General features: G+C 39.1%; 2 protein-coding genes across 3 annotated transcripts in view; one reads left to right on the plus strand and one right to left on the minus strand.

Annotated features, from left to right (window-relative positions):
- The first annotated feature begins 1,967 nt into the window (after window positions 1-1,967).
- The window catches only part of Spink1 (serine peptidase inhibitor, Kazal type 1), a 49,940-nt gene continuing 37,344 nt past the window's right edge, over window positions 1,968-14,563 (plus strand). The window contains exons 1-2 of the mRNA XM_005380652.2: window positions 1,968-2,051; window positions 4,989-5,063. The gene's annotated coding sequence lies outside the window, so the exon portion shown is untranslated. The remainder of the gene's footprint in view (window positions 2,052-4,988; window positions 5,064-14,563) is intronic.
- On the minus strand, window positions 5,417-8,770 carry Scgb3a2 (secretoglobin, family 3A, member 2). 2 transcript variants are annotated; one of them, XM_013512103.1, is made up of 4 exons: window positions 8,479-8,770; window positions 6,684-6,755; window positions 5,937-6,130; window positions 5,417-5,590 (listed from the first exon to the last, which is right to left on the minus strand). In XM_013512103.1, the coding sequence occupies exons 2-4, from the start codon at window positions 6,700-6,702 to the stop codon at window positions 5,567-5,569; spliced, it is 237 nt and encodes a 78-aa protein (XP_013367557.1). In that variant the 5' UTR covers window positions 6,703-6,755; window positions 8,479-8,770; the 3' UTR covers window positions 5,417-5,566. The 2 variants fall into 2 exon arrangements, with proteins under 2 accessions (XP_013367557.1, XP_005380711.1); XM_005380654.1 differs by lacking the exon at window positions 6,684-6,755 and having other exon boundaries at window positions 8,479-8,758.

Here is a 14,563-nt window from a genome sequence, read left to right on the forward strand (position 1 = left end):
CACTACCAACAACACAGAGGTGGGTCTTTGGATCCACTGTTGTGGCTCCTGCTCACTTGTTAGAAAAATTGCCACAAAATTATTTCATGTATAGAGTGAGACAAGACTAAAATGAAAGACCATGAAGGCAGCACTCTAGTGTAAAACAAGTCTATGTGTTTCTGCTACTGAGTTCTCAAGAGCTGCCTTAGATCTTGTCCTTCCCAAGTACTTTGACTTTAAAAGCACCTCCATTGCATTTCCAATAGTTTTTTTTTGTTTGTTAGACTGTCTTCCTATTCTAACTTAGCCATTATAGATTTGTACACAACACATAGAACTTTTAATAATATAGAGTGGTTAAGTCAAGAGTGAATACCTAATAAATACTGAAAAATACATATTGCATTCTACAATAAGTTCAGCCCACATACCTTCTGCATTTTTTAGGGATTGGAGAATTTCAAATATTGCATCTGTTTTAACAAAGTTACCTTAAATATCTGTTTTATTGAGCATATGTATTCAGCATAGATTATTTCTCTCCACCAAATGTGGTTCCAAGACGTTTTTCAGATTATGAGTTGCTAATCTGGACCTATATTATATATTTACTACACCCACATTAATCAATGCACCACACATGCATGGGAAACATGCTTTACAAGAGCTTCCCTGCCTTTATCTTCACCTGTGGTACATATTGAAATCACTTTTTCCTGCTGTGGGTGGGTGGATGGGGTGGATATCGGGTATTAAATGAATACTGGATTTTGGTGCACTGTCAAGTAGGTGTCCAAGATCTCCAGTGAGCCAGAGATTTTAGATTTTCCTAGTGCACATTTCCTCTTCCTTTGTTGACTTCTTTTCTCACCCTCCAACATGACCTATGTCTGCAGCCACCAGGTACGCGTGTTTCGAAAGATCAAGAGTCTATTTTCTCTGTGTAGTAGTGTTATTTTATGATGTTATAATCTCTTTGTAACCTCCTAATAATCATGTGATTGAAGCAAGTTAATAAGTCATTGTTTTCTGCACATGGCTGAAAAAACAAGCTCAGGGAGGAACCTTTATATCATACTTAAGATACCAAAGCTAGTAGAGGCTAAGTGAAAATGCCAAGTGGCTTTGCCTGATTCTCAACAAAGCATTCACCTGACACCTCCGAGGACATACTTCACATCGTTCCTATTCTCTGTCCTCATTCCAAAAGTTCCTACCATGCCTCAAACACTTGATGAAATTTACATTTTGCTCTTACAATTATTGGGCAGAGAGGCTACTTCCCTTTAAACCAAAAAGAAACCATATAAATTCCTTCTGCCATTCCCATCTCATTCTGAGTAGAAGCTGTATTTTTAATTATCATATGATAGTGGCTAAGATCTTGCTTGAGCTACCCACTTCTCATCCTTATCCTCCTGCTTATTTCTGTGCTCCCTCCACCCCATGCAACTAGAATGCTGGATTGCCTTTAACTGTTCCAGGCATCCTCTTTCCACAGGGTTTTGAATTTTCTTTTACCTGTGCCTAAAATACACCTTCAGAGATAGCCATATGGCTCATTCCATTTTCTTGAAGTCTTTTTACAAATGCTACCTTCTTGCTTGAGTCTCTGTTTATTCTGTTTAAAATTACATTGCTTTTGTTTTCCTCATAGTATTCATCTTTCAACACAGTGGTAAAACTTGATGCATTCTGTTCCTTCTTATCTATCTCTACTAAAATGGATCTTGATGAGGCAAGAATTGTGACTCTTTTGCTCAATGTTCCTGGCTTAAGTGAGCAGTAAAAACAGTGTCTATTAAAAAAAAGTTTAATAAATATCCTTGTATTCTGCACTAAAGGAATAAATGAAAATCATAAACCTTCCACCTTAGGGCAAGGTCAGAGGGGACAATGTTGAAAATCCCATGATTCTTGACTTCAGGTAGCTTGTCTTCCCACACAGGATATGAGCACATAATGAGGCATATTCAGCATCATATGGTAAAACAGAGGCATGGACATGGTAACATGGGAACCGGGACAAACCCACTGTTGCCCTGTGGGATTGCTAAGACTCCTCAGAGGTAATGATCTTTTGCCCATGTGTTAACAGTTAGTAACGTATTTGGAGACATGGATAAGAAAAAGGAAGGGCAATTAAACCTTGGCAGAAATCTTAAAGCAGATCCCAGACTGTGGCAGTGCTTTCTATTTACTGATGGATTATGGACTATGATCCTTCCAACCTGCCACCACTGTAAAGGAACCAGTGTCCGTGAGGTGCATCCCGTGGATGGTCCTTCACTTATGCTCACATCAAGCACAGGAATTAGATATTACTGTTCCCTTTGGAAATGCTGTAAATGAGAACTTGAAAGTTTATAAGGACCCTGTCCCAGGCCACCCTGACTACTGGTGGAGGAACCTGAATTTGAACACATACCTGTGATTCTACAGACCCTGATTTTTAATTAAGTGCTTAAATATGCTGTAAGATTTCTTTTTGTCATTTTTGTTTTGAGGGGGAGAGAAATATTTTCTAATAAAGCTAAATAAATATTTTCTTCAAAATTCCTCTTAAATTATTAAAGTAGCATACACTTATCACTGAAGAAGGAAAATTAAAGGAAAATTTATTTAAAAGTTAGCATACTTATATGATTAGAACTTATTGATGTGTCATTCATAAATATATATATAATATATATATATTTATATGTATCATATGTAGGCCCCTCATGCAGAAGAGTATGGGAAACGTGAATTAAAGCATGATCTTCCAAAGCTTTATAATCTACAATGTTCTTTTACTTAATGGAAGTCTCTTCTGCCTTAAAATATTTATATATATATAATATTAAAATTTACATTAAAATTTATATATTATTAAATGTATATAAAATATAAATATATTTTAGACATATTATATATACCTGTATATGCTGTGTGAAAAGGGGCATGGGGCAGGGGATTTAGCTCAGCTGCATAGCACCTGCCTGGCAAGCGCAATGTCGTCAGTTTGATTCCCGGGACCAGAAAGAAAAAAAAAAAGAAAGAAAAGGGGCAATATATCATACGTGTGTTTAAAAGTTAACAATTATATTATACACATATATGCATATATACTTGAAAGTTGGCAGTCTTCCAGTTGAATACCATCATCCCCAAACTAGGCCTATGAGCCACCAGTATTAACTGTATTCCCTTTGTTTGTTTGAACATATCTAACCATACACATGTAGAGAGAAATTTGAGTCTGCACTGTAACTTTTTAGCTTTTCCTTCTTATTTAATAACATCTCATGGTATTTAGTTTACATAACCAAAAATTTTGAAAAGCTGCCCAGTAGCTCAGAATTTAATCAATTCCCTATGAATGGACATTCATACTTATTTATCTGCTCTTCAAAGGATGCTGCAATAAATATCCTTATACCCATGAACTCAGGCACTGATGTTTTCATTATTTTATAAAATATTTTCAGAACTGACTTGCTAGATCAAAAGGCATATTTTAAAAAATGCATATATTGAAATGCTAACAGGCATTTTGAGAAAGCCTTGGAAATGTAGCAATTCTTTATTGGCCAAAATTGATACTTTATGGATAAAATTTGACTAGATCTATATCTCATAGCAAATGAGTACTTTAATAATGTCATTAAAGAAATTTATGTCCATTAGTCCAATAAACTTCAAATATTTAATGAATATTCTTTTCTTTGAAAGTACAGAATATATTTATCATTAATAGTATGGTGTGAAGCAGTCATTTCCAATACTAATTGATTAAATCTGATACGTATGTACAGAGCAGACAGAGGTAAGTACTGAGAAATTAATGCAGTTGGTCCACATTATTTAGGTGACTCGAGTTGCTTTCTGAAAGTAAGAAAATATGATCTACTTGCATATTTCTGGAAATAATGAGCCTATAGAGAGCCATTCAGACCATTCAAGCACCTTCCTTTTTTAACTTCCTCTTTTGTGCTGGGATTCAACTCAGAGTCTAAGTACTAACCACATGCTCTTCCACTGACCAACACCCCCAGCCTCACCACTTAAAATTATAACGCACTTTGTCCAAGATAAGGATGATGTTGTAAGTGAATGTATAAATACACTCATCTTTCCAACAGTTATTTTGAGGAAGGTAAATCAGTGGTTTTCAGCCTTAGCATTTACTGATATTTGGTGCTGGAAATTTTTTGTTTACGTTCATGTGCAGTTGTTTAGTGACGTCTCCAGCTTCTACTTGATAGATGTCTGTTTAAACCCCTCCCCTAGTTGTAATAATAAAATATGTGTCTAGATGTGGGCAGATGTTATCTGGAGGGCAACATCGCCCCTAGTTGAGAACCAGTGGGGTAAATTATGGGCAAATAATGGGCATAGGTTAAATACAGTATGTATTATTAATGCTATTGTACCTTACTGATGTTTGGATGATATGAATCAAAAACTAAAATATCTAGGCCCCTTTTATTTTGGGTGAAGAGTATATGACTAGTTGCATTTAACTGCATTATAATTTTGCTGATTGGTTAATCATTTTGTGTTTTTCTCTTGAAAAATAAATAAATGTTCACATTTGAGTACCTAAAATAAAATGAATAAGCAAAACAGTGAATGACCAGATATGTAAAGTGGTTCTAGCATGGATTACTGGTGGTGACGTGCTGTGGACAGTGTACAAAGACTGTTGGCAGGAAAACGGTAGAGTTATCTGTCTAGTGTGACTGGACTGGCACACACATGAAGAAAAGAGTATTGATGGGATTAGACATGTAGGCAAAGGCCAGAACACAAAGGCCATGTTCAGGAGTTGGAAATGTTTTCTGTTTTAAAAAGAATTGTGCAGGCTGGGGATTTAGCTCAGTAGCACAGTGCCTGCTTCGCAAGCACAAGGTCGTGAGTTCGATTCCTGGTACCAGAAGAAAAACAAACAAACAAAAAATACTAAAAAAAGTAAATAAATAAAAAAATTATGCAATGGGAAAATAATTCTGGCATTTTTGTAGGTGACAGGATGGAGAGATAGACTGAGAGAACGTAGAGAATTCAAAATGCCTTTGTCCAAGGATTCTCTATGAAAGGTAAGGAGTGGCCTTACGGTACCTACAAACCTCACAGACTACCTTTCTGATGATGTAGACCCCAAACCAACGAAGTGAGACTAGTCTTGTCAGACAATACTTTGAATTTCCTTTTTTTATTTCTTAAACTCAACCATTTCTTTAAAACTGGAAAAGTGAGGTTTCTAGAACCACCATCAATAAAGAACAGTTGAAAAAAAAGTGGGAAATGTAACTTAAAGATAAAGAAAAGAGAAGTGATGTCAGTGTCTTATGTGAAATGCTAAGTTATTTTCATAACAACAGGCCCTCTAGTCTATGATCCAGGTCAAAGTGCGTCTAGTGAGGCCCCCAGAAATGAAGACAGGACGAACTGAAAATTTATTCATTGTTTTACTCATTCTCTTCAGGAACACAACACATTAGGACATTGACTCTCTGTCCGAGTGGACGAGTGGCAGCTGCGGGAGGTGGGGACATCGTGCTCCTTCCACTTTCTCCTGCATTCTGTCTTTATCCTGATGTCACACCAAGTGTGACAGGGCTTCCTGAAAAGCAGAAAGGCAAAAACAAAAATAAAAGCAGCTTAGAAATCGATTCACATTCATTATATTATGTAGCCGCCATTTTGCTAACATGGAAACAGATTCAAGTGGTTACGTCTCCTCGAGAATCACAAAGCTCTTAGTCATAGAACAAGGGTCCCTGTTACTCAGCAGTGCTTTCATATTTGTAGAAATTGCATTTCCCATGAGACTCCAGGAGAACCTGAATATCTCACAAATATAGTCAGGAGAGGAGACATACGCATTTTCAAGTGAGAGGATGATGGGGTGGTCTGCAGGGTGACTGAGCCCTCCCCCTGGGAAAATCAGCCCTGGAAGGCATAGTTACCAGCAGTTTTTTCACAGCTTCAGAAGCCTCAGGCCCCAGCTCATTCACACACTTCCTTAGCCCTTCCACAAGGTGCTCAACAGAAATGCCCAGGGTTTGCAGAAGACGCTTTAATGGGTCCAATAAGGAGAGAACATCCAGAGGCAACACTTTGTTAACAGGAAGGGGCAGCCTGTTGATGAGGAAGGCAGTAGCTACAGGGCAAAAGAGAAACCAAGTGAGACAGGCACAATCTGGCCCTGACTATGCACTCGCCACTTTCCACTCCACCCTCCAGTACCCCATCTGACCTCCTTGTCTTGATTCCCATGAGAACTTTTCCCTCTGGGCCTTTGTATTTGCTCTTTGCCTCACTGCAACTCTCTTTCCTCAATAACTATGACTTTGTCTTGTTTTCATCACCTTCATCTTCTCATTAGAATTCTACAAGAACAAGGAATTTATATTTTGTTCCCTACTGTATTGCATTGCTTACCGATCCCAGCATGCAATAAGCAAGCAGTAGATGCTAGTGGTTGAATGAATAAGTAAATATCTTATACGTGGCTCTGTCCAGAGCTCACAGTTGTCAGGCAAAAATGAAAATCTCTAATAAGTCTCTACTCATAGAATGAACCAAGTCACAATCCAAGAAATTGCTCCCTACCAACTAAATATAATGCTATAACTTAATTGAGCACCAACTCTATACCATTTGCTACAGCTACATAGACAAATGAGACAAGATGCTTTATTCAGAAACCCTACCTTGTCTGGTCGACCACATGAATCTGTATGCCGCCCTGCAGCACACAGCATGATAATACTACAGACAAAGTTCTGTGGAAACACAAAGGAAAGGATGACTAACTAATGTGGGAGGGTGTTACAGGAATAGTCCTAGAATGCTAGAGAGGTGTCTGGAGGTAGAGGTCAGGATCACAAGGTAAAGAGGAGCAGCAGCATTTTAGAAACAAGATCAGCAAAAGATGTTAAGACCGCAGCACACACACAGTAGTGTGTCTTCTACCTAGAAAGGCTGGAAAGCAGAACTCCAGTGGGCTATAACCAAGAGCTGGAAGGTAAAGTCAGTGACATTAAACCAAGTGAGATGAGATTTTGAAAAGCCTTGGATGCCATACCAATGACTATGGAAATTTTTTCCCCTAGTGACAAGGGGATCTACCAAGGCTTTGAAATGTACAACCGTATCCTTACAACTGATTTTGGAAAGATAACCTTTGCATAGAAGAAGAATGCAAAGAAAGGGGGAAACTGGGAAAAATATGTATGATGTATATATGTACAAAAAATTAGCAGATATATAAATGCATACATGCATGTGACCATACATGTGTCCTTCTGCTGCCTAACACCTGTCATAGTTCATTTTTCATGTGTGTGCTGCCTAACACCTATCATAGTTCATTTTCCTTTGGCAACTTTTTGATTTCCTTATTGAAATTATAAAAATGGAGGCTGTTCTTACCTCCCACCTTTATCCTCTCATGTATTTTCTCTCCAAAATTCTTCCCTAATGGGGAAACGCTTATTTCCCCCCACCTTCCTTTCTTCTGCCACTTTGCCTGTAAATATTTATCCTTGGACACTAAAGAACAACAAGATATCCAAAACTAATGAAATTACAAATTCCTGAAACGTTTCAATAAAAATCACAAACCCACATGACCTATGTTAGTGTAGGCAGCACCTGGTGTGCCATGATGAATCCTTGCCCTTCTTATAGTAGACATTTTGGTGTATGCTCTCTCTGTCTATGTTTACATGCTCCTGGAGGAGACCTTCAAACCTGCTCTTCCCTAGTGGGTACCGGCTGTTATGAAGCATTCTTCTGTTGCACCCAGAAGTTCCTTCCTGCTGCTTACAACGATTTCTTCCAAAAGGAAAGTCTCAGTTCCCATTCTCCTCCAAGAAGCCAGTTTCTATATCCTTACTTGGAAATTAAACTCTTCGCCCCTTGGTACACCCATGGAGCTCTATTCATGTATCTCATTGTGCATTTACAGTAGTGCAGTGTTGCAGTAACTTTGGTAGAAGGCTTATCTCTCCTAGAGGACTGTCAGACCTTGAGAACAATGTTTGAATTATGCATGATTTTTACAGTGCTTACCTAGAGCCCCAGAAGTTGTAGCCTCTTTAATAAATTTTTTGTGTAGGCAAATGGATAAATGTAGCTATTTCAGGAGACCCAGTGAGATTATAGCAAATGACTCCATATATTTTTAAAAGCATAAAAGAAAGAAGTTATAAAATCATATTTTACATAAATTAAAGAAGACTAATAGCCACCAGTGTCCAACAGGGAATATATTTCAGTGAACTTCTGTGGAAATTGTTAACTTGCTATGCAGGATGCATTAGGGACAGTACTTATATTAGGTTCAAGCTTGGGTGACGGGGGAGTCCATTATACCTTCCAACAATTCCATTTTGGTGAGTCTAAAACTCCTTCTGCCATTTTCCACTATCAGTGAGGCAGGCTTAACAGTTGTGTTTCATTAACAGAAAAGTAGAGAAATAGCCTATGTTTCAGACTACTTACCAGAGTAACTACAAACGCTGATGGCCACCAATAAGAAGACAGTTGCCAGCTTCATGGCAGGTGTGTGTGATAATTTCCTGGAATTTCAGAAAACCCAGAGCATCCACGAGGCCACTGGTTTTGCTTGCTGTGCCCAGTGCAACTGCTGCTTCCTCATACATACATGTATTTATACAGCCGTCAGAGGCCCAGACTGCAGGACCATCTTTTATTCACTGCACCAAAGAAGAGGCTGAAGGTCATGTTTCCTCACTAAATGAATTGGAGGGTTTGGAACATTTTCTCCACTCCCTCCTGTTCCCATGAGAAACAAAGCCTCAAGTAAAAGCATTCTTGAGCACCTCTTTCACAAGCCCTGAGACAGAAACAGTAGTGGAAAGCAAAGAGCCCTAAGAACCCTTCTCCAGGAAGCACATTAAAAAAAAAAAAAAAAAAAAAAAAAAACCATTATATTGCATTAAAAGGAGTGTTTTCCTTCAGATTTCTATTCATTGAAAGTGTGGCGAATCGCATTACCTGACGAGCTACTCAATTGTGAAATAATCTGGAGGCCACTTCAGCAAAGACGGCTTAACAGTAACTCACCTGCTCATCCACGTATGCATATAGTGATCCAAGTTCCCCAAAGTCCATTGTGTTATCTGGGAATCTTTAGAGTATGTATTCTCTATGTTTTCATGCAGAACAACATGTGCAAGATCTGAAATCAAAATGTCTTTACAGGAAACTGGGACTCAATTTTCACTGTTTGTGTTATACTGGATTAGTCACTTTTAATCTGTGGTATTGGTCTTCTCAGCAAAAACAGGATAGAAATGACAGGACTGACCCCACACTGTACATCCCTGAAAAAAAAAAAAAAATGTTTGCAAGACCTCAACTTCACAATTTGAGTCACCCAAGATGTACATTTTGGAACTATCCTAGCAGTTTAATCCTCCACAGTAATAATATATATGCTGGTCAGAGGAGCAAGCAGTTCCTACATTTGCCCTCCTGGAGCCAAGGCTCAGCCAGGGAGCTCCAGGAGGACTCCATTTTGGGGGATACTAAGAATCAAACTCAGGACCTCATGAGGACTTCATTTGTAAGCACATGTGCTAGTGTTCTTTGGGCCATCTCTTGGGTCTTGAACACAAGGAAAAAGATAAGAAAGAACCATGCAGGGGAGAAATGTGGGGCAGACCTCAAGTGGCCCCAGAAACCAACTCAGGAAACCTTGACCAAATGACCCTGCTGGCTCAGGTCATTCCCAACACAAAAGAAGAACCTAGAAAATCTTAGAAGTCACACCGAAGTACCTTAATGTAAAAGCCAGAGGCTGAAATCACCTCTGAGGGTATGGCACTGTTATGGAGATGATCATGTAGCTGTGCCAAGCCATATGCTCAAAAACACCCATCAATATGTACATATTTACACAAGTATGAAAAATAATATACGTGTATACACAAGTCACATATACATGTATAGCTATTAAGCAACCTTGTTGTTACTGATTTTATTCAACAAATATTTGCTGAGTATCTATTGTGAGACAGGGACTGTTAAAGAAATGAGGACTAGAGCAGGAAACCAAGCAAATTTCTTATAATGGATCTACCAAGTTAATAGGATAAACAGGCAACAAATAGGTGAATACACAAAGAAAACAACCTGTGGCAAGCGCTGTGGAGAAGCCAACAGGCTGCTGTGGCAGGAGACAAGTGGACTGGTGATGCTCTCATTCTTTGAAAGAGACTTGCATTTGGCCACTTCCATGCTTTCTATGTTCTAAATCATTATTTTAACTATGCCTTTTTATTTCATAATCTTGCTACTTAGAGATCTTGGGACAATGCTGATCCAGAGGAGAATGTCCTTCCCAAGGCTGGTGAATTCCCAAAGGTAGAGAACAATTCACACTGGAGTGTACCTTTTGTGTGCAATGAACCAATCAAGAGTGCAGGTCCCCAAACATCTTTTACAGGCTCTTATATTCTGGACTCTATTGCCCTTCCCCAATCACCCCAAAATCAAGTACCAGACAACTAGAAATAGCCTCCAAACCCAGAGATCACTGAAATTATTCAAAGCAGTCTATTTCTTTTGTCTTAAAACATGTAAGATTTTAATAACTGTTTTCTAAGAGGACTAATTTGTAATTTCTGCTTTTGTCCATTGCCAAATTTTTAAAAATCTGTACGTGTCTGACCTGCTTGTCATCAGATGAAGCACAGATCAGAAGTATTTTCCAGGTTCTTATTGTCTCAGTCGTGAATAAGTCAGGGTAATTAGTGGATGTGAAAGATTTATTTTAGGGCAGAAATAAGAAAAAGGAGAAGTGCTCAGGAGAAAAGGATGAGTAGAAGGAGAAAGAGAAGACAGGTCTGGCAGGCAGAACAGACCACTGCAGGAACAAGAGCACAGTGGCTCCAAAGTTGATTGCTGCAGAGCTTTTTTGTCTTCTTTGACGGTTGACCCAGACGGTCCCACTTGATCATGTGCTGGAACACTGATAGTGGTGTCAGGCTCAGCGTGTTCTCACACAGAAGATTGGTACCAGGTGCAGGATGCTTGGTCCCATGTCCAGCTCATGTGCAGCTGTTCTGCACTGGTGATTAATGAGTCTCCTCAATGGGTAGGTTGTGCCCAAATGCTCCAGCCTCATTGCTGTGCCCCAGCCTCCTGCCACAGGCTTTTTCTGTCTTGCCTGCCACCTCCTTTGGAAATCACAATAAGGACCATGGCCAGTGTTTTCCCCACTTTCTCTGGCTCCTGACAGACCCCAGTCTTCCCTTAGGCCCTCACCCCACACAGATCTGTGCATATATTAAAGCATCATTGCAGTAACAGTCACCTGCTGATCTGTTAGCAAGAATAACTACAGGGGCTGGGGATTTAGCTCAGCGGCAAAAGCGCCTGCCTGGCATGTGCAAGGTCGTGAGTTCGGTTCCCGGTACCAGAGAAAAACCAAAAAAAAAAAAAAAAAAGACAAAGAATAACTACAAAGTTTGTATTATAAAATGGCCATCAAACCTTTTCTTGTGCTTTTGTTCTAGTACTGCTTGTGCTTTTCTTTGTTGGGTGATTATTTGTAGTAATGCCTTCTTTCCAAGGTCTGTTTTCTAATCGTCTCGAAGGGAATTGTTTGTTCACATTTGAATCCTTACACAGAATGTAAGACAGTGGATAATAGCATTAGAATTACCCCTTCATTATCATTTCAGTCTCACAGAACATCTGATAATGAGAGCATTCTTCCCATTTCATAAATGAGAACTCTGAAGCTGGAAGCATTGAGTTAATTGTCAGGGTCAGAATTTGAGTCTTTCCTTTTCTGATTTGAGTTTTGGTACATTTATATACTTAGTTAAGATTCACTTCTAGTAACTATTTTAAATATATTAATTCACTGAAGAGAAATGCAACCAAAGGGAAATGAATGTCAGTGCTTTTAAATTAACGTGGATCTGCTTGCAAATGCAATTTTTGTGTAGATTGAATTTGTAATCAGAGTGGAAATTCAATTAGCTATTTAACAAGTACTTACGGAGCCTGCTTAGTGTGCCCTGCTCTGCTGTAGATTCTGGGAATACAGCAAGAACACAAATGGGCCTGATTGTCACTTCATTTCAATTATGTTAAAGAAAATTGTCAGAATCAAGTCCACGTGTGATTCTTTTCCTCATAAGGAAAGTGACAGTTATAAAACCACCAACTGAATATACATACAAAACAGTGGTCAGGATGGAAAACAAAATTGGCCTGGCAGCTCATCTGACACCCTTCCTTCTGGCTAAGAGGACACAGTCTCTTCATGCGGAAGTAATCTTCTCCCTTCTACTGGTTGGTAATGGGCATGGTCCAAAGTGGCCCAAACATAAACTTAGGTAAAAGGAGACAGTCATAAAATTTACTTTTAAGATCAGATACATATACAATTGAACTGAAAGCCATAGCCACCTCATAAAGCCTGGAGAAAAACAAAAACAATCCATTTTGAACTCCCTTGCTTATTGATTGAATCTTTTTGAGTGAAAATTAATGTTGTGCCATTGGAAGCTAAACCTCAGCCACTCCTAAGGCATTGCAGGAAAATCCAAATTTGATGCAGGCCTGGGAGGAGGAAAGGCGCACAGGAAACTGCAAGTAACTCAAGAGAACACCAAAAGAAAATTTAGAAAAGGAGAGAAACTCTTAGTGCAGGTTCATGGAATTCTTGAAAATCGAAGTAGTTCTTGAATTTAAGGATTTTGATAAGAAAAACCTAGAATTTGCGAAGATTTTAGAAAAGGAAACCAGTTTAGTGGGCTGCAAAGAAAGGCATATGGGACAGCGTCTCAGGTTTTCATGCCTGGTGCTGTCACAGAGTCTGCCCAAGGCAGATGTCAAACACACTCAGTTTGCTGTCAAACACGTGATGTGTCTTTTGGCTGGGTGGGATGGGAAGGTGAGGCTCCAACCCTAAACTCTGACTGACTGAATGAGGTCACCACTTGATCTGGCAAGACTTGATCAACAAGGAGAAAAAGGGATGTTTGAGCAGGAGAATCTGGCCCTAGATGTTTATAAAGTTGACCCACATAAGAGAAGGCAGAAAGATCTGTCAACATCCAGGACTGTGGACCCACACATTGCCAACCCAAACCCTCTGCTTCAGTCTGCAATTAGCTCCTCATCAACTTGCATAGCAATAATTCAGCTTCTTTGTCTTGGTGTGGTTCTTGCTGAGGTATGTGACAAGGCAGACCGGGAGCTAGCACATTGGTTTATGCTTTTGCTCCCTAAGTAAATAAATCAAAAGGTGGCTTCCTGTATCTTTGCAGACAAATCAGTCTGGCTTTGGTGTTGGCTTGCCTTGTCTTGTACGTGTGAGCCCCACACCCTTCCAATATCTGCCGAGCTGCACATTCATTATGAGGGTGCAGCTCATAGGCATTGTGAGCTCCTGTTGACTTTGCCCAGTTATAGGCCCTTGATTAATGCCTGACTGTAAATCATTTCTTCCTTTCTAAATATTTACATGTACTATGGTTCGTTTGGCAGGGTAAAGAGTGAAGAAGCCTTTTCACTAGGCAGAGGAACTCCTGGCCACCCTGATGTTTGCTTAGCACTGTGTGTAGCTCACTCATGTTGAGGCTGTTCTTTGTTCTTGAGAGCCCCGTTGTTAGTTGAATAATTCAGAGCACAAGTCCTGGAGCCAGCCTGTCTGGATTCATGCCCTAGTTCTTCCACTGGAGAAGTTCTTTTACCTCCTGGGACCAACTTTATCAACTATTTTATAGTTAGGCTAACAAAACCTACTTCCTTATGGTGGTGTTATGAGGAAATGGTTTAACATAAACAAAAATGTTAGTATCTCAGAATGAACACTCACCGCATGTTAGATTTTATTATTTCCTCACCCTCTCTGCATCTGCTTTTACTTTTCCAGTTTCTTTACCATAATCTCAGCCACAGCAGACACCACCACTAAGTTCATGAACACTACTTCTTAGTTATTTATTCTGCATTTTTGTGAGAGTTTTATCTCTTTTATCATTTCTCTTTAAAGATTTCCACGTTCCCTTGGTTTGCATACAAAATAGAAGAGTAGTATAGATAATCGCTATATCTATTGAACAAATTGTGAAGTTTTTTTGTACAGGGCTTTTAATTTGAAACAATTTCAGACTCACAGAAAAGACCAGGGTACAGTACAAAGAAGTTTTTTCAGGGCCATTGAAGAGTTAATTGCTGACGAATGTGCTCTTATTCGCAAGTACGTTGGTGTGTCATAAAGTATGCTTAATGCCTCCCATACACAGGTGAATGCTGAGTAACTGAGATGATATATGTGCAAGCCTCTGGTTTACAGTAAGAAAATACACTTTAAAAAGTATGGTAGTCACTCCATCAAGTGTGGAAAAATTCAGGTTTTGCACCTTGATTGCCAGAACAGGGAACTGAGCAAAAATCATAGACCCAATGTCAATATTTTTTCTTTTTTAAAGTAATGTAAACAACAGTTCCAGTATCAGAAATCACTTCAAATGCCACTACCTCTAAAAACATAGTTGTAAAAACCTACTGGAGTTATATGGATATGACTTCAAAATCAGAG

This window comes from Chinchilla lanigera, unplaced genomic scaffold, assembly GCF_000276665.1.
Source record: "Chinchilla lanigera isolate Chin_1 unplaced genomic scaffold, ChiLan1.0 scaffold00014, whole genome shotgun sequence".
NCBI classification, from domain to species: Eukaryota; Metazoa; Chordata; class Mammalia; order Rodentia; family Chinchillidae; genus Chinchilla; species Chinchilla lanigera.

Excerpts from the sequence above, each read along its gene's own strand:
- Scgb3a2 (XM_005380654.1), bottom strand. The coding sequence starts at position 8,533 with ATGAAGCTGGCAACTGTCTTCTTATTGGTGGCCATCAGCGTTTGTAGT. Across the intron at positions 6,131-8,478 it reads CAGCGTTTGTAGTTACTCTG|CTACTGCCTTCCTCATCAAC; the intron begins GTAAGTAGTCTG and ends TTTGCCCTGTAG. Across the intron at positions 5,591-5,936 it reads AAGCTGTGAAAAAACTGCTG|GAAGCCCTGTCACACTTGGT; the intron begins GTAACTATGCCT and ends TCTGCTTTTCAG.